General features: G+C 53.0%; 1 protein-coding gene and 1 pseudogene across 2 annotated transcripts in view; one reads left to right on the forward strand and one right to left on the reverse strand.

Moving 5' to 3' along the window:
* Positions 1 to 514: 514 nt before the first annotated feature.
* LOC136145461 (small ribosomal subunit protein uS2-like) lies at positions 515 to 3,866 on the reverse strand (annotated as a pseudogene).
* A 95-nt stretch (positions 3,867 to 3,961) lies between these two features.
* PXN (paxillin) overlaps positions 3,962 to 17,328 on the forward strand; it is a 43,470-nt gene continuing 30,103 nt past the window's right edge. For both annotated transcript variants that reach the window (XM_065903670.1, XM_065903671.1), the window contains exon 1: positions 3,962 to 4,116. In XM_065903670.1, coding sequence (XP_065759742.1) covers positions 4,104 to 4,116 — 13 coding nt within the window. In that variant the 5' untranslated portion in view covers positions 3,962 to 4,103. The remainder of the gene's footprint in view (positions 4,117 to 17,328) is intronic.

Here is a 17,328-nt window from a genome sequence, read left to right on the forward strand (position 1 = left end):
GAGTCATCCAGAGCCATGAACGTGGAAAGAACAACATACACGAAGAGACAGACATTCCATGGACTAGAGGGTCCTCAGCAATCTCGGTCATGGAGTGGTCCCACGGTGCATCTGCCTTCTTGGAGGTTCTTTTCTCATCGTGCGGACCCTGAATTCAGTTTTGGCAGTGCTGTCCATCAGTGTCCTGTCAATGTCAGTTCTTTTTTTTTTTTAGCGACTGCTTATTTTCCATCAACCTATCTCCACTTAAAGAGTTTGTGGAGACTTCTCCACCCCCCACCTGGTGGTCCAGTGACTAAGACTCTGTGCTCCCAATGCAGGGGTCCCGTGTTTGATCCCTGGTTGGGGAACTGGGTCCTACATGCTGTAACTAAGCATTTACATGCCATAACTAAAGATTCTGCGTGCTGCAACTAAGACCCAGTGCAGCCAAAAATAAAAAAATAAAAAAAGTTTGTAGAACAGCTTAAGACTGTTGTGGTTGTTCCTCAACAACCACAGTGGTTGTTCCTACTCATTCAGTGGCCTGAGTGGTGGGAGCTGCAGACCAGTCTTCAGTGGGGAACTGCAGAATAGGCCCAGAGCACTCCTGCACACCTCCGGACCAGTCCACCACCTCAGGTTGAGCATCGGTGGGCTCAGGAGTTGGAGCGCTCCATTCACCCTGAAATGCCTCCTTGGTCACAGCCTTCTCAGCTGCTGCCCACTCTTCCTTTTCAATCCCTTTCAGCATCTCCATAGAAGGAAAGATCGGGCATGACCTTCCAGGGTGTTCCCAGGAGATGGTATCACGCACGCGCAGAACTTCTAGGGCGAGCACCCACCACGTCAGACCCACTGAGTGAGCTCCCTTGTCACATGGGATGGCCGGGCCCAGAGCACAGAGGAGAGTCTGTGTCACATAGATCAATGGAAGGCAGGTGAAGAGACTTCTGTGAGAGGCTGGTGGTCAGCCCTGTGATTAGTAACCACCAGAAGCCTTGGCTCCTGGAAGGCTGCCTGGATCTGGTTAGTGAAGGTTCCAAGAGAGAAGCGGCCAGCAGTAGGAACGACTCCAGTGATAGCAGCAAACTTCAGCACAGCCCACAGGCCAGTATTCTCAGAGGAAATGACACTGGTGTCCACTGGGTTTTCAATGACAACGATGGCATGAGCTGCCAACAGAAGCTTCTGCAAGGTTCTCTTCAGATTTGTGATGTAGACGCCATGACTTTTCCTTTTGTAGACGTGCTGTTTCATTTGAAAGTTAAAGTTGGTGCCACCTAAGTGGGTTTCCCTTCCTTGGTGGCTCAGTGGTAAAGAAATCTGCCTGCAATGCAGGAGAAGCAAGAGATGCAGGTAAGATCCCTGGGTCAGGAAGATCCCCTGGAGGAGGAAATGCAACCCGCTCCAGTATTCTTTCTAGAAAATTCCATGGACAGAGGAGCCTAGCAAGCTCCATGCAGTCACAAACAGTTGGGCATGACTGAGTGACTGATCACACACACACAAGTGAGTTTCTGATGCAAGGAATTTGAGGACACTCTCCTCCTTATTTGCAGGACATCAAGGCCTCTGGATATGGTTAAAGTTTCCCTTTAAGTTACGATGGGAATCCAGAACAATACCATATGGACCCCAGTCTGGGTAGTGAGGAGAGGCAACATCAGTTCATCTTGAGGAAGTATGAGAAAACCTGGTTTGAATTAACCAAGTCTGATGGCCCGGGGATGGGAGTCCCTGAGGGGAGGAAATCCCAGGTAAGGGACTGAGTGTCCAAGGTCACAGCACTGAACCACAAAGCCTCAGTTCTCTTTAGAACGTTCCAGTTGATGTGCTTAGTCACTCAGTCATGCCTGACTCTTTGCAACCCCATGGACTGTAGCCCGCTGGGCTCCTCTGTCCATGGGAGTCTCCAGGCAAGAATACTGAAGTGAGTAGTCATTTGCTTCTCCAGGGGATCTTCCTGACCCATAGATCAAACCCACTTCTTGCATTGCAGACAGATTTTTTTTCCCAACTGAGCCACCAGGGAAGCCCATCCTTAGAACTTCACTCACCAAAGGCATAATTGCCAGCTTAATTGGTGTTTTTCTTTTCAGGGAGTATTGCTTTGAAAAGAAAGGTTTGAGGGACTTCCCCAGTGGTTCAATGGTCAAGAATCCACCTTGCAATGCAAGGAACTCGGGTTTGATCCCTGGTTGGGGAACTAGGATCCCACATGCCAGGGAACAACTAAGCCTGTGCACTCCAACTAGAGAGCCTGAGTGCCACAACGAAAGATCCCACATGACACAACTAAGACCCAACACAGCCAAATAAATAAATAAAAATTAAAAAAATAGTTGATCCACCTTAAAAAAAAAAGGGGGGGGGGTTTGAGACCTTTGAAACAGGACACATGTATGCCGTGGGATTGGTCTAAGGACAATAGTTTCACCCAGCAGAGTAGCTGGTGTTCTGCAGAGGCCTTAGTTAGGTCTTCCCAGGTTCAGATCTCAGTCCCGGTTATCAGCTCCGTGACCTTGGTAACTCAATCTCTCTGGTCTTAACTGTACCAACTGAAAAAGGGGATACTAGTGGTCATTTGCTAGGTTTGTGGTCAGAATTAAATGCAAGAAAGCACAGAAGCACCCAGCTTACAGCCTGTTCATTCTATTGATAGAGCTGGGACTCAATAAATGGCAGGTGGGGGAAAAAAAATACAGCAGGTGGAGCTATCACATGATTTCTGAGTCTGAGAGAGCAAAGCCCCTCTGGGGTCTGGGGTGGCAGTGGGGTGTTTCAGGAAACCGTGCCCAGCACTGGGTGTAACCTCCTTGTACTTTTTCCCTTAGGGTCTAAGGTGGGGTCCTTTTTGCTCTGCCCAGAATTTTGGAAAAGTCTCCTTCTAGGGAGGATGGATATGTGTAAGATTAAAGAATATATAACCTTGAAAATGGGCTTCCCTGGGTAGTTCAGCAGTCAACAATCCAATGAAGAAGACCCCAGAGAGTGGGTTTGATTCCTGAGTCGGGAAGATTCCCCTGGAGAAGGAAATGGCCCCATTCCAGTATTCTTGCCTGGAGAATTCTATGGGCAGAGGAGCCTGGCGAGCTATAGTCCATGGGGTCGCAAAGAGTCAGATAAGCTTTAGTGACTAAACAACAACAAACCTTGAAAATATTGAATCTGGCCTCAAAGGCTGGGCTGAGAGATTGCACTGCCCCGGATCCAGAGGGCGACCCCAGGAAAGGTCCTTCAAACGTCCCCAGCCTTCAGTTCAGTTCAGTTCAGTCGCTCAGTCATCTCCGACTCTGTGCGACCCCATGAATCTCAGCACGCCAGGCCTCTCTGTCCATCACCAACTCCCGGAGTTTACTCAAATTCATGTCCATCTAGTCGATGATGCCATCCAGCCATCTCATCCTCTGCCGTCCCCTTCTCCTCCTGCCCCCAATCCCTCCCAGCATCAGGGTCTTTTCCAATGAGTCAACTCTTCGCATGAGGTGGCCAAAGTATTGGAGTTTCAGCTTCAGCATCAGCCTTACCTGGTACTAACTTAGGGTCTTCTTTGGTGGGGTGGCAACTTACTGGCAGATGGACGTAGACGGACGGGCGGACAAATCTGACTCTCCAGGGGACAGCGGTGTGATAAGTGAGTGACCGATGGACGGACAGACAGAGGTGAGATTGTGAGACGTCAAGACAGGCGGATGGATATGTTAGCCAGACAGTCAGGCATGCGACCCCGGGACCGAAAGACTGACAGAGGGCTCGAAACCCGGGAGCCTCCCACCTGCCGACTTGGCCACAAGGCGGCGCCGCCGCCCCGCCCTGCGCCGCCCGCCGCCCCGGCTGGGCGCGCTCTCGCGGGTCGGCGGAGGGGGCGTGGCCAGAGTGCTCATGGGGCGGGACCGGCAGCTTCGCGGGGGCGCCCAAGGGCGGAGCGCGCGGCGGGGGCGGGGCGCGCGTTCTCGCGGGGGCGGGCCGTACGGCGGGCGCGGGCGCGCGCGGCGGCGGCGGCGCGTTCCGTTCCGGGCCGAGGCTCGCGGCGGAAAAGTTGCGCGGCGGCCAGGAGCGGCCCCGGGACGGGCAGCGAGCGCGACGCCGAGCCGGCTCCCGGCGCCCGTGGCCCCCCAGCCATGGACGACCTCGGTGAGTGACTGGAGGGGCTGAGGGAGGAGGCAGCGAGGGGCGCGCGGCTCCGGGCCCCGGGCCGGGGCGGGCGCGAGCGAGAGCGCGAGCGGCGGGCTGAATCCCACCCGCTGCGGCCCGGGTCCCGGCTCCGGTTCCGGCTGGCCCCGGCTCGGCAGGACCGGATCCCGGGCTGGGCCTGAGTCCCAGGCCAGGCCAGCCGCCGTGCTCACAGCCGCCACCCCTTCGCCTCGAGGACAGCCCCACCTCCGGACCCTCCGACCTCGGGGATCCACCCCCATCTTCCAGCTCAGCCTCAGGGACCTGCTTGCTCGTCAGGGACCCGCCCGGTCCGCCTCAGGGACGGACCCCCACTGCCGGGACCTGACCACCTCCCCCGCTGCGGGACCCTCACTTCACACAGGGCTCCCCCACCCCCATCGCACAGTTGGAACACCCAATTTGGGGATCAGCTGCCTGATCGCGCAGCCGGGGCCTGCTTCCAGCCCCTGGAGGACCACCCCCACTTCACGGATGGACATCCGGCACCTCAGGGGTAGTCCCTCCGAGTCTACTCCTTTTATTTCACAGGTCAGATTGACAGGTTAGGGATGAGCCTCCATGACCACATCCCCACAAAGACAAGGCTCCTTTCTGCCCCACTAAGGCCCTGGGTCCATTTTCCTGCCCTGGCCGCTCAGTGGACCAGCCTCATCCTAGAAGCGTAAGCTGGGGAGACAGACTGGTGTCTGCCAGGGGAATGAGGTGGGAAGTGGGCACCCGAGGTATGACCATCTCTGAACTTGTCCAGGCTGGTAGTACCTTGTGGGAAGCCACACAGGTAAGGAGGATAGGATGCCCAGAACAGAGTTTTACTGTTTTCATGTGACTGAAGCTCCCAAACTATTTTTCTTCAGTCCAGCCTTGATCTGGAGTTTGGGCAGGAGAAAGTATCTTCTGGAACCAGACGCTAAACCCAGGGGCGTTCGTGCCAGGGTTCTAGGAATGCCTTGAGCACTGTGAACCCTGGAGTGGGAGGATTCACTTTCCCTCCCTCCCCTTCACGCCTGAAGCTGGGAGGCCTCTGAGCCAGGGAGTTGAGGAGGGGGAGGAAAGTTTCTTCTCTGTAGGAGCCTTGTCCTCCCTCTATGATCTGTGGGTGGCTTGTGTGACCACTGATGCTTTCTCTGTCTCAAGCTCTTAGGGGTGGATTCATCAGACAGGACTGATGGGCCTCCCCTGAGCCGCACAGGGCACTAAATTAAGACTGGTTATTTGTAGGCACTGGACTTCCAAGGGAACAGGGAGGAGGATTGGGGCGTGACTGCTTCCCAGCTTCCTTTGGGGATCAGGGTGCCTCCCCAACCCCCTGACCCCCAAGATCCTGGAGCTGAGGAGAGTGTGCAGTCCTGCCTGTTTTGCAGAGTACAATGGCTGCCAAGCATAGTTCTGCCTTTGGGTCAGGCTTGGCACCCATTTTTCCAGCACACTCAAGGTTGGCATGGCTTCCAGGCAGGTATTTTTTTTTTTTTTTTTTTAGCATAAAAATAACTGAACTGAAAGGAGGCTGGGGGATATTTTTCGAATCAGGATCTGAAAGTCTCAGTGCTTTCCCTGTGGGAACTCACAAGCAGAGTCACAGTTTCTGAAATGCTGGTGTGGGTTCCATTGCTTCCAGACAGACCCTGTGCTGTTTGAAGGACTGAGAAAGTCTTTGTAGAGTTCCCTGTTGAAGCTCAGAATTCCTGTCCTCTGACAGTCTTCCATTTAGGGCCAGGAAACTGAGTTGTCTCTGAAAGGAAAGAAAGTGTCCTGGCAGAGCAGATTGTAGAAATTTAGATTTGCTGTTCCTGGAGTATTTCCCCGTACCTCAACTGTCCTATCTTCACAGCAGCTCTTTTCAAGGAGCCCCTTAAGGGTCCCTGCTATCAGTACTGCTGGCCTTTCACAAATGGAGAAAACTGAGGCTGAGAGAGGTTGATTCACTGGCCCAAGGTCGCACAGTCGTAAGATGACAACATCATGACTGGAAACTCAGTCACTTGCTCCTACATCTGCAGCTCTGTGCACCACGAGGCCTTTCTTCGTGACGAGGGGGTCTCAGAGAGGTGATGGCTGCCACCTGTAACTACTTCTCCTGCCTCCCCCCACAGGCTCCTCAGTTGTCTGAATCTGGGCTGCCTGGCTTCCTTGGCCTAAGCTCCCAGGGGGCCAGCCACGCCTGGCTGACCGACCCGGGCCTGGGGTGGGCGGAATGGGGCGTGCAGGAGGAGAGAGGAATTCGCCTCTGCTCTCAACCCCCATCAGCTGTCTGGATGGCTGCTCAGCACCCTGCCCGTCAGCTGTTTTCCTATAGTTAGGCTGGACCCAGAGGCCGAGCCTCTTGTTTTTATTTTTCTCCTGAGAGTGCTGTCAGCTGTGAGCCTCTTGGTCCCTTAAACAGAAGAGTCTGACCTGTGGCAAGTCTAGAGGGGTCAGAGTCTGTGCTGTGACTTTGTTGTTTATTTTTTGGTCTAAAAGAAAAAAAACTGGGGCGCCCTCCCCTCCTTGTAGCTGTTAGTGACAAACTCACCGTGTGTTGTTTAATAAGTTACAAAGTTATAGCTCTTTGGGCAGAAAACCGTAAGTACACGCAGAGAGTCCGGCCCTTCCCTGGGTGTTCTGTCTGCTTTGTGCTCCAGGGTGGTTGCTGGTGGCTTTCCTCATTACTGTTTAGATGCTGGTTTGGCTGGGAGTTCTCTGTGTTCCAGTTCTGGCTGGAGTTTCCTGGACAGAGTTCTCACAACACGGAGAGGCACTCTGGTCCTGTTCTGCCCTCCCCTCCACGTTTTTTAGTGCGCCTGGGGGTGGGGGGATGGGAACCGTGACCACAGCTGGGGGCTAACAGTGATCACGTGCATTTGATAGGAGCCAGGCATCCTACTCAGCACTCCTTGGTATCATCACAGCGATTTCGGGAGGGAGGTGTTTAATCTCCGCTTGACGGATGCAGAAATCTGAGTCAGGAAAGTTCAGTGGGGACGTTGGGATTGTAACCCAGGTCGATCCACTTCCAGACCTGGTCATCTTCATAATAAGGCAGTACATGCGTGTGTGCGTGCTCAGTCACGTCCGACTCTTTCCAGCTCCATGGACCACAGTCCACCAGGCTGCTCTGTCCATGGGGATTCTCCAGGCCATGCCCGCCTCCAGGGGATCTTCCCCACCCAGGGATCGAACTGCCCTCTCCTGCACTGCAGGAAGATTCTTTACGGCTGAGCCCCACGGAGTGGGGGGTGGGGTGGGGTGGATAATGAGTTAGTGAGTGTTTGGTAATCAACCAGGGGAATGAGCCATGCTGCCTGCTGAGTAATTGCTAGGTACCTTTTAAACTTCTGCCCTTGGGGCCATCGTCCAGTCGCAGTGGGTAGGCTGGTTCAGGCCTCGATAGCTTTGCCGTTCCCATCCCTCGCAGGGGGAGCAGCCAGCTGTTGGCAATGCCCAGTTGCCTCTGGGATCTGGACCTGTCTCCTTGCAGCTTCTCAGCAGTCTTGACCCTCTGGAACACAGTGCCTCATTGTCCTTGGCGGGGGGGAGTACTGGGGAGCAGGGGAATTGCCTGGGGCATTCCAGGCTACGGAGCCTCTCTGTTTCCATGGAAAGTCTGGACTTTGGGCTTGCCCATCTGTGGTGCCTCTGTGTGTTAGGGCAGGGTCAAGGGGACCCAGCTGCTGGGCCTGTGGCAGGGGTGGCCCGTGGGGTGATGGTGTGCTCCTTGGGGGCCCTGCGTCAGCCCCAGATCTCCTCCTAGGATGTGCGCTAGTGAGGTGTGGCGTGGACACTCAGACCCTGGTGGGTCTGGTTCTTCAGCAGGTGCCCTTTCCGCTGGGCAGCCAGAGTGTGGTGGGGAGGGGTTCGGGCTGCTGCGGGCCAGAGCCCTGCCACTGTGGGTTTGAGTCCCCCCGAGGGAGCATCCCAGGATCCTCATGCCTGAGGGGACTGACTTCCCAAAGCTTCCCTGAGGCCTTTCTCTCATTCCCAGGGCAGAGCCTGGAAAAACTCCCTTCCACTTCATTCTCATCCCAGCCCTCCCCTGGGTTGTCCTGGTCTCAGTGCCTTCATTCGTGATCACAGCTGTCTGTAGAACGCTTTCGCTTTTTACGGTGTTTGCAGAACCCTTTCCGTAATGTTTATTGAGCACTTACTGTGTGCGAGCCCTGGGCTGGGCACCTTACCCGCGTGGTCTCTTTGAATTGTGTTGGCTCTATGAGGCGCAGTTTCTGTTACTATTACTACCACCCATTTTACAGATGATGAAATGGAGGCACAGATAGGGTGAGCCCACTTGCCCAAGTTCTTTAACTCACGAGTGGCAGGGCTGGGATTTAAATCTTGTGACCCATTTTCCACGTCTGTTCTTGACACTGGATTGGATCTGGTTTGCTTGTTGGTTTGATAGCTTTCTGTTTCTAGGATGCTAAAAATCTTTTCCGCCCTTCCCATATCCCCAGTCTCTTTTCTCTTTTGTCTTGGCCATCACCACATGGCTCGCGGGAATCTTAGTTCAGGAGTTGAACCCGTGTCCCCTGCAGTAGAGGTGTGGAGTCTTAACCGCTGGACTGCCAGGGGTGTCCCCTCGTTTTCTGTTCAGTCTCAGGCCGTCCTTTCCTGTTCTCTGCGGCCTCTCCCCTCTCGTTGGTTCTTTCTCGAGGATGCCGTGCTGAGGACAGGATGCCAGGCACTTTTGGCAGGGTCTCCTGCCCGGCGGAGGACCTCCCTTCTATCTGTCCACTGGTTGCCTGTCCACTCACTGGTTAGCCTCAAGACAGAGCTGTGAGCTTAGGGCACAGCTAGTGCTGAGAACCGGCGCGGGCTCCGCGCTCCTCTCCTGCCCTTTGGGGTTGGAGTCGGAAGCCCTCCGTGCCCCCCAACTCCGTACACTCTCCTGTCTTTGTTCAGGGGTTTGCGCCCGGCTCCCACTTGGAGCCAGCCCATGGCCAGAGGAAGAAGTCCTCAGAAACCCTTCAGGTGGAGAACTGAGGACGTCCTGTGAGAGGGAGAGAGAAAGAGAAAGCATTAGGAAGCTGAATTTTCCCAGAAATCTTGACAAACCGGCAGCTTAAAAGTGGTGGCCGGGGGACTTTTCCTGATGGTCCAGTGAGTGGGACTCCAAGCTTCCACTGCAGGGGCACAGGTTCTATTCCTGGCCAGGGAACTAAGAACCTGCATGCCTCACAGTGTGACCAAAATAAAAATAATGAAGTAAAATAAAAAAGTGTCCAGAGATCATCTCCTGACCTGGGATAGGCCTGGAGATGGCCTCCCAGGTCGATTTGGCCTTTTCAGGTCCTGTTAGGAGCCTTGCATCTGGCCTCAAGCGTCCATTCTCGACCAGAGAAGTCTCCCAGTTAACGGACTGATGGCCTAACCAGTGGGGCTCAGGGGAGGCCGTGGGTGCTGGGCCAGAGGCAGGCAGAGCGTGTGGTTGGCCAGGCCCAGCAGAGCCCCAGTGGCCAAGTTTCCCCTCAAAGATGGCCTCTTAATGCTTATTTCTCCTGTGATTGTGGTATTGTGGTTTTACGGGAGAACATTGTTATTGTTAGGTGCAGGCGAAAGTATTTGGGAGTGAAGTATCACCGTGTCTGCAGCTCAGTTTTAAATGATGTAGTAGAAAACGTAGGGAGGATGTGTATATACTGTGTGTATCTGTAAAGAGGAAAAGAGGGGAAACTTGTGCATGTGTGTACAAAAAAATGGCAGAACATCAACCGTGACTGAATCTAGGTAGAGTGTATGTGGGCGCTCACTGCAGGGGTCTTTCAGTTTCTCTGTATGTTTAGACATTTGCATGATAAAAAGTTGGGGGAGAAAAAAAAAAGGTGAGAAAACCTTGCTTTTCCACAGCGGGCTTGGAGTCATTCCATCAGGGATGGGCATCAGTTGTCTATCTGTGATTGAGCCGAGTGACTCTTGACCTCCCGTAACTCTGACGCAGGTGGTGGAAAGACCGGGTGGGTAGAGACAGGAGCCAGGCGGGCCTGGCATGGGAGTGACTGGTGATGCCGCCAGGGACGGGGGCACACACTGACCCTTGCAGGAAAGAGGACAGGGCCCGGCAGAGACAACGAGCATCGCTGGTGTGGAGGGAGCCTCTGGGGCTATTCTGAATGTCGCGATGTGAACCGGACCACGGTCCAGGCAAGCAAGATGCCGGGCTCCGGCGGGAGTTGGGAAGGGGTGGCCTGGGTGGGATGCAGAGAGCCGCCTCTGGGCAGCTGGAGCCTGGGGGGAAGGGATGACATGCCTTTCGCTTCACATCACGAGAAGTCTGTGGCCAAAGGAACACCACTAGCCTGTGGGCAGCGGAGGCCAGAGTGGCCCCAGGCTCTTGCTTGCAGCCCCGCTTGGCCATTCGGTTCTCCAGACTTGAGGCTCCCACTCCTGGTATCCCCACTCCCAGGTCCCTCCTGTCTTGGTTTCTGCCGACTCCAAAACCTGTCCACCGGGCCCTCCATCTCTGTGGGAGAAACGGCCAAATTCCCACACCGGTGGCCCCCTTGGCTTAGAGGGCCCCTGGTGCCCACTAGAAGCATTTAGCAGCCCGTCAGCCCTCCTTAGGTGAGGGCCTCACACGAGGGTCTTCTCTGAGCCTCACGTCTGTCTCTCCGTCCCCATGCAAGGACTCTGAGGCTGGCCGTCGGGTCCTGATCACGGGGTCGTCCTAGGGAGGTCTCAGAGCTGCATGTCCAACCTGACCGCCTGTTCGAGGAGCAGAATGACGTGTTTTTTATGGGCGGGGTGGGGGGGATGGGGAGGGGTGGTGCTGGAAGGAAGCTTTATGTAATTCTTGGCTGGGACTCAGGTAATTGTTTTAATGAAATGGAATGCAGCTTATTCAGAACGCGCTTGGCAGAAACATTCATGTTCTGTTCTGTTCTCTCATTGGGGAGAGCGAGTCACACATTCGAGGAGGCCGATTGGGAAGAGATTGGAGCCTGGGGTGAGCATGAGCAAGGTGGGTGGAGGCCTCCGGGGATCTCCTCTCCCTTCAGTGCAGGGATCCTTGGCTGGCCGGACTCTCCCCTGGATGCGAGTCCGGGTGCCTTGCTGAATGGACGCCTTTTGCAACAACAGCAAGACCCTGTTAGAGCACGTGGGCTGTAAACTGAGCCTGAAGCTGCCTCTCGGGTTGTTGGGAAGCCAAGTGATGTGGGCGTGGGAGTGCTCAGCACACAGCCGACAGACCCTCCGGGACATCGGTCTGTTATTCATTGTACCCCCCTTTTCCCACCTCGACACCTCCTATGACTCCCTGGGTACCTCCCCGCCGCCCCGGCATCTCCCATCAGTGTCGACATGCCTGGATGTGACCTATCCATAGATCCACCCGGATCCACTTTCCCTCTGGTTTCTCCACCTGCCACCCCCCCACACACCGTTTGTCCTTCCTAACTTTTTTTCTTGAACACACCCTGTGGCATGTGGGACCTCAGTTCCCCAACCAGAGATCAAACCCATACCCGCTGCGTTGGAAAGCAGTCTTAACCACCGGACCTCAAGAGAAATGCCCCTCCTGACTTCTTTAGTTTCCTCTCTGTCCTGTTTGCAGTGCAGCCTGGGCCATTCTTCCACGTTTTGCTCTTTGGGTAAGAGTGTGTCCCACTCTGTAGCATCCATATTTCCCCCTCCCTTCCTTAAATTCTGCTTCTCTGAAGATCCCCCATTCTCCGAAGAACCATCCTCCGTGGCCCCCCAGCCTCCTTCCCCACCTCCTTCTCTGATCCCTTTTTGGGGGAACACCAGTGCATTTTTGTGAAGGCTTTTTCTGGGCCTCCTGTTTCTCTCCTAGGTATCCAGGTCAGTTTATCTACTTGAGTGACTTGTTTTATCACTTGAATGCTGGTGATGCCTAAATTTATATTTCCATTCCTGACGTGGATTCTATTGTTCAGATTCTTCCGGTCTGCACGCCAGCAAAGATCCAACTCATTTCCTTCTCACTCTCTCTTCGCCGCCTCAGTCTATTGTCTGCTCTGTTTTTGTCCCCTCCCTTCTCTTGGCCTGTGTTAAACTGTTTCTGCAACATTTTACAGTTTAGAAAACATGTTTATGTGCTTCATCATCATTGATGATTCTGACAGAAGCCCTTTGGGGTAAGCGGTGGTTTCCCCATTTTACAAATGAGGAAGCTAAACTACAGCCCGGGGCACAGAGGAAGGGGACACTCCCAAGTGTCACCACAGATAATGTTGCGAGAGCTTGATCTTAGATCTTCGAGTGCCCCAGCCAGTTCTCTTTTTGATCTTTCAATGCTGGAAGCCTGAAGCCAGGGATGGAAAGTCACAGGTTGCATGTGGCCTGCAGACCTGTGTCACTCGGCCTTCATAGTATTTAAACACATTCAGAATTAGATACCAGCGTTGAAAGTATCAGGAGATGGCACCTCAAAATCCATAGGCTATTTTTTTTCTTTTGGAAACTCAAGAGTTGGTGACACTGGACGCCCGTCCTACGTGGCACTGCTGGGTTGAACTCGACGGCTCCGGCTCTCACAAGCGGCTCTCTCTGTTGCCTGCAGCAGGCCTGCTTTGAAAAGTTCTGAAAATGCTCTCTCTTTTAAAAAAAAATGTATTTATTTATTTCTGGCTGCCCTGAGTTTTTGTTGCTGTTCTCGATCTTTCTCTAGCTGTGGTGGCTTCTCTCGTTGCAGAGCACGGGCTCTACCATGCACGCTTCAGTAGCTGCAGCCCGCGGGCTCAGTTGCCCCACGGCATGTGGGATCTTCCCTAGACCAGGGATCAAACCCATGTCCCCTACATTGGCAGGCAGATTCTTAATCACTCGACCACCAGGGAAGTCCCTAAAAATGCTGTCTTCCTGCCCTCCATTTATGGCAAACACGCAGTTGCCAAATCTAGGGGATTTCTTGAACTCCATTCTGTGACTTAGATTTGATTTCTCACCACTCCAAGCATTTAGCTCTGCCTGGGGTCTGGACCCTTGTCCATGTGGCAGAAAATAACCCCCTGACCTGTCCATCTCCTTTCTCCCTCTTTAAGGTCTCAGTTGCAGGCACTTTTTTAGGGAAGTTTTTTTTTTTTCCTTTCCAGTTGAAACTAGCCAACTTCTTGACCCTCCCACTTGCCTGTAACTTCACAGATCTGTGTCCATTGGGCTTTTCCCCTTGTGTTTCCCCCTCTGCCCTGTAAGCCCCTTGAAGACAGGGATCTCACCTGCCGTTCAAGCGTCCCTAACCTCCAAATGTGGCTCGGTTCTCTCTGTGGTTGCCTAATAAGTTGTTTTTTTCCTAAGTTTTTTGTTGTTGTTATGTGAGCCATTTTAAAAATTTTCATTGAATTTGTTACAATATCGCTTCTGTTTTATGTTTTGGTCCTTTGGCCATGAAGCATGTGGGATCTGAGCTCTCCGACCAGGGGTTGAACCCACGCTGCCTGCCCTGGAAGGCGAAACCTTCCTTAACCACTGGACCGCCAGGGAAGCCCCACCCTATTAAGTATTTAACGGTGGTCGATGATGAAATAGGTTTGAACTGTAGACCCCCACCAAGATGCTGATCCTCCATCAAAACACTGCCTCTGCTAGAGAATCTGAGCACGAAGCCCTCTGGGTTTCAAGCAGGTGGGGAGGCCACCCGGAGCCCCGGGGCAGAACACAGGGTCCCCCATCAGCCCCTCGTGTCCCCGCTGTATATCCCTGCTGCCACTTGCCAACTACATGACCTGGACAGGTCACCTGACACCCCGAGCATCAGTCCCCTCATCTGTGAAACAGGTGCATTCCCTGAAATGCGGTAAAGTGCTCAGTAAATGGTAATGATGATTCTTTTTCATCCCTGGAATAATCTAGTCATGGGTTGCAGGGGCAGGACGGGGTTTGGCTTTCTCTGTCACTTTCCCACCTGCTTTCACAGCCTGCTGCCTGCTACCTGTGTCCGCTGTGGCCTTGGAGGTGGCATTCAGAGCCCTGGACAGCCATTCAGCCAGGGCCTGGAGGAGGCACCCTGAGTTCTGTTGGCTCCCTCGGCAGTGTGATTGGAGGACCGTTCGTGGCCCCATGGGGTGACTGACGCACGTTTGGGTCTCTGCAAATGACATGGTCAGTCCTAGTGCTGGTGACTGGTGGCGTTAGGTTGGGTTTTGGTCATGTGACGTCTCGCTTCCCCGAGCCTCTTTGGTGGCTTTGAGGAGAAAGCGGTGGGGAGGGGGTGGTTTGGTGGCTTGGTTTGTTTGATTGCTCGTGTGAGGCAAAAATTTGAGAGCCGCTCTGAGGCCAGCCCTGGGCTCCTCCCAGAACTTGCGGGCCTTACACTGGCCAAGGCAGGCCATGAAGGGTGCTCAGTAGCATCTCCAAGGCCTCCCAGGATGGGTCCTAGGAGCAGTAGAACAGGAGAGCTTCTGGGCTGGAAACTGGCTTTTGTCAGTGGAGTGGGCTTAGTTCCTGGACTGCCCCCTGCCTGCCTTTCTACACTTTTAGGGGCAGTTGCTATGTTGGATCAGCCCCGGGTCCCCCCTCATTTGGGGTGTGGAGTGGCTCAGAGAGTCCTGGCGAGGCTTCTTCCTTGCTCTCTGTTTCCAGGGATGTTCCTCTTCTTCTTCGAGTGGAAATGGGCTTGTCCCACACAGCCTGCACTTGGCTTCCTCCGGATTTACCGTTTGTCCCGTGGACGCCCGGCCCTGCTGGCCGGCCCGGGTGGGTTCTCAGCACGGTTGAGCTGCAGGACAGCCAAATCGGGCTGGCCCCTCTGGGGCGGGTGTGAAGGAGGAGCAGCCACAGCACCTGGAAAACGACCCTCGGGCTTCGGGGACCCGATCTGGTGCCCCTACCCCCCGGCTCACTTGGTCACCTGCTGCTCATCTTGGAAAGTCCTCTGTTCCTACAAGTGGACGTGTGGTTTTCTCACCATCTGGCAGAGCGCCAGCTTAGCTACATCCTGGGGCCCAGGGAGCTGTTGCAAGAGCTGTGGCCTTGCTTCCTCCCTGTCTCAACCCCTCAGGTGGTTTCTTCTGCCGTGTCTTGAACGTCCCAAGAATCCTCGCCCCTGCTCCATCTGGAGAGCTGCACCAGAAGTCTTTTTTTGTTTGTTTTTGGCCTGGTGTGCTGACGCCACAAGCAAGCTGGGGGAGAAGAGGAGGGTCACCTGGGGGTGGTGGTCATGCTCCCTGTGACCCCTTGTGGTCATCTGTCCCCAAACATCCTGTTTGCACCCTTAGTGCAGCGGGAGCACCGGGCTGGAGCCAGCTGCTATCTGTTTGCCTGACCTCGGGCCGAGGCGTGGGCCCAGGGCTGTCACAGCTCATCTGCCTCTGGGGGACGCTGGGCTGTGTGGTCCTGGGCTGTTGATGGTGTTGCTGGTAGCAGCTTCTTTCCTCGTTACCAGCTTGGGCTTTGTCCCGGCTCTGCCCTTTCTCTTCTCTCTGCTTCTACTGCCTATGAAAGTTTTTCTTCCAAATGTTCTACTGGGCGTGACCAGTGGCCACTCCCTTCCCTGTGGTTCTGGGCCGATTCAGTCTTTCTTAGACTCCTACAGTTCTAGAGTGGAAGGGGCCTTTGGATGTCGCGCACTCCTGTGGTTGGGGCTTTCTGCCCATCACTTCTTCCATCGGAGCTGCTCACTTTGTTTATATATTGAGCTTCCATCGGAGGCTGCAATTGCAAAAGGGGTTTTGTGGTTTTTCAAAAATTTAAAAATAAGGACCTAAAAATGTTGGAAAATGACTTATGCGGTTCAGCCCACCTGTTTTACAGAGTGACAGACTGAAATTCTCCAAGGAGAAAGCACTTGCCTAGGACACTTAGTAGCAGAACAAGGCTGTGTTTTGTTTTGTTTTTCCCCCTCTCTAGCCCATTTTTGGGGGTATGTCTGGGGTCCTAGTCTTCTTTCTAGAACCACACACTTGCCACAGTGTGGCCTCAGGCCTTGTTTTTTTTTTTCTTGTCTCTTTTCTAGAGATCTTTCTAATGTCATTATGTGTCTGATACTGTTACTTTGTAAAAGTTCTTGTGTCAGAGAAGATACATACTTATTGTAAAAACAAAAATAGAGGAAGGTACAGAAGTGAAAGTCCTTCCTTCTTCCCTGCTCCAGGGATAACTTGTTAACAGTTCGGTGTGTATTTTACCCACCCATCTTCTATAATATATAGGCATGCATGTAATATACATACCTTCATTTTTTTAAAAGCCCAGGTGAAAATCACATAACATAAAATTAGCCACTTTAAAGTATACAGTTCAATGGTATTTAGTACATTTCGTAGAAGTTGTGTAGTCATTGTCTCTGTCCAGTTCAGAACATTTTCATCATCACCAAAGGAGTCCACACCCTTTTTAAAAAATTTATTTATTTGCCATCTTAGTTGTGGCATGTGGCATCTAGTTCCCTGACTAGGGATTGACCCTGAGCCCCTTGCATCTCTGGAGCACGGAATCTTAGCCACTGGACCACCAGGGAAGTCCTTTGGGTTATTTTCCAAATAGAGAGTTGAATTCTCCAGTTATGATTGTGGATTTATCTTTTTATTTCTGTTGATTTTAGCTTCATCTAGTTTGAAGCTCAGTTATTGGATGTATGTGTGTTTAGGACTATTAAATGTTCATGACAAATTGACCTTTTATTATCACGGAGGGTCTTTATCTCTAATAATATTCCTGTCTGGAAGTCCATGTTGTCTGGTATTAATGGAACCACTCCCAACTTTCTTGATATTAGTGTGAGTGTGGTATCTTTTCCCCCATCATTTTATACTTCTCAGACTGGTAGGAACTGTTTAACTGTGTCTTTTTAAAGTGTTTCTTAAAAATATCCAATTTCGAATCTTGCATTTTTATCCAATCTGACAATCTCTACTTTTTAATTGGAAATGTATAGACCTTCTAATATTTAAAGTAATTATTCACTTGATTGGGTGTAAGTCTGCCATCTTGCCACTTATTTTGTGTTTCTACCGTTTGTTCTTGCTATTTTTTTTTTTAACATTTGTTTATTTTTTCAGTTTTTGGCTGTGCTGGGTCTTCGTTGCTGCGTGGGCTTTTCTCTAGTTGCAGCAAGCTGGGGCTCGCTCTCCAGTTGCGATTCGTGAGCTTCTCGTTGCGGTGGCTTCTTGTTGCTGAGCACAGGCGCTGCTGAAGTCTCGTGGGCTTCAGCAGCTGTGGCTCTTGGGCTCTAGAGCGCGGGCTCAATACTCGTGGTGCACGGGCTTAGCTGCCCTGCGTCATGTGGCATCTTCCCGGGTC

This window comes from Muntiacus reevesi, chromosome 13, assembly GCF_963930625.1.
Source record: "Muntiacus reevesi chromosome 13, mMunRee1.1, whole genome shotgun sequence".
Taxonomy (NCBI): domain Eukaryota; kingdom Metazoa; phylum Chordata; class Mammalia; order Artiodactyla; family Cervidae; genus Muntiacus; species Muntiacus reevesi.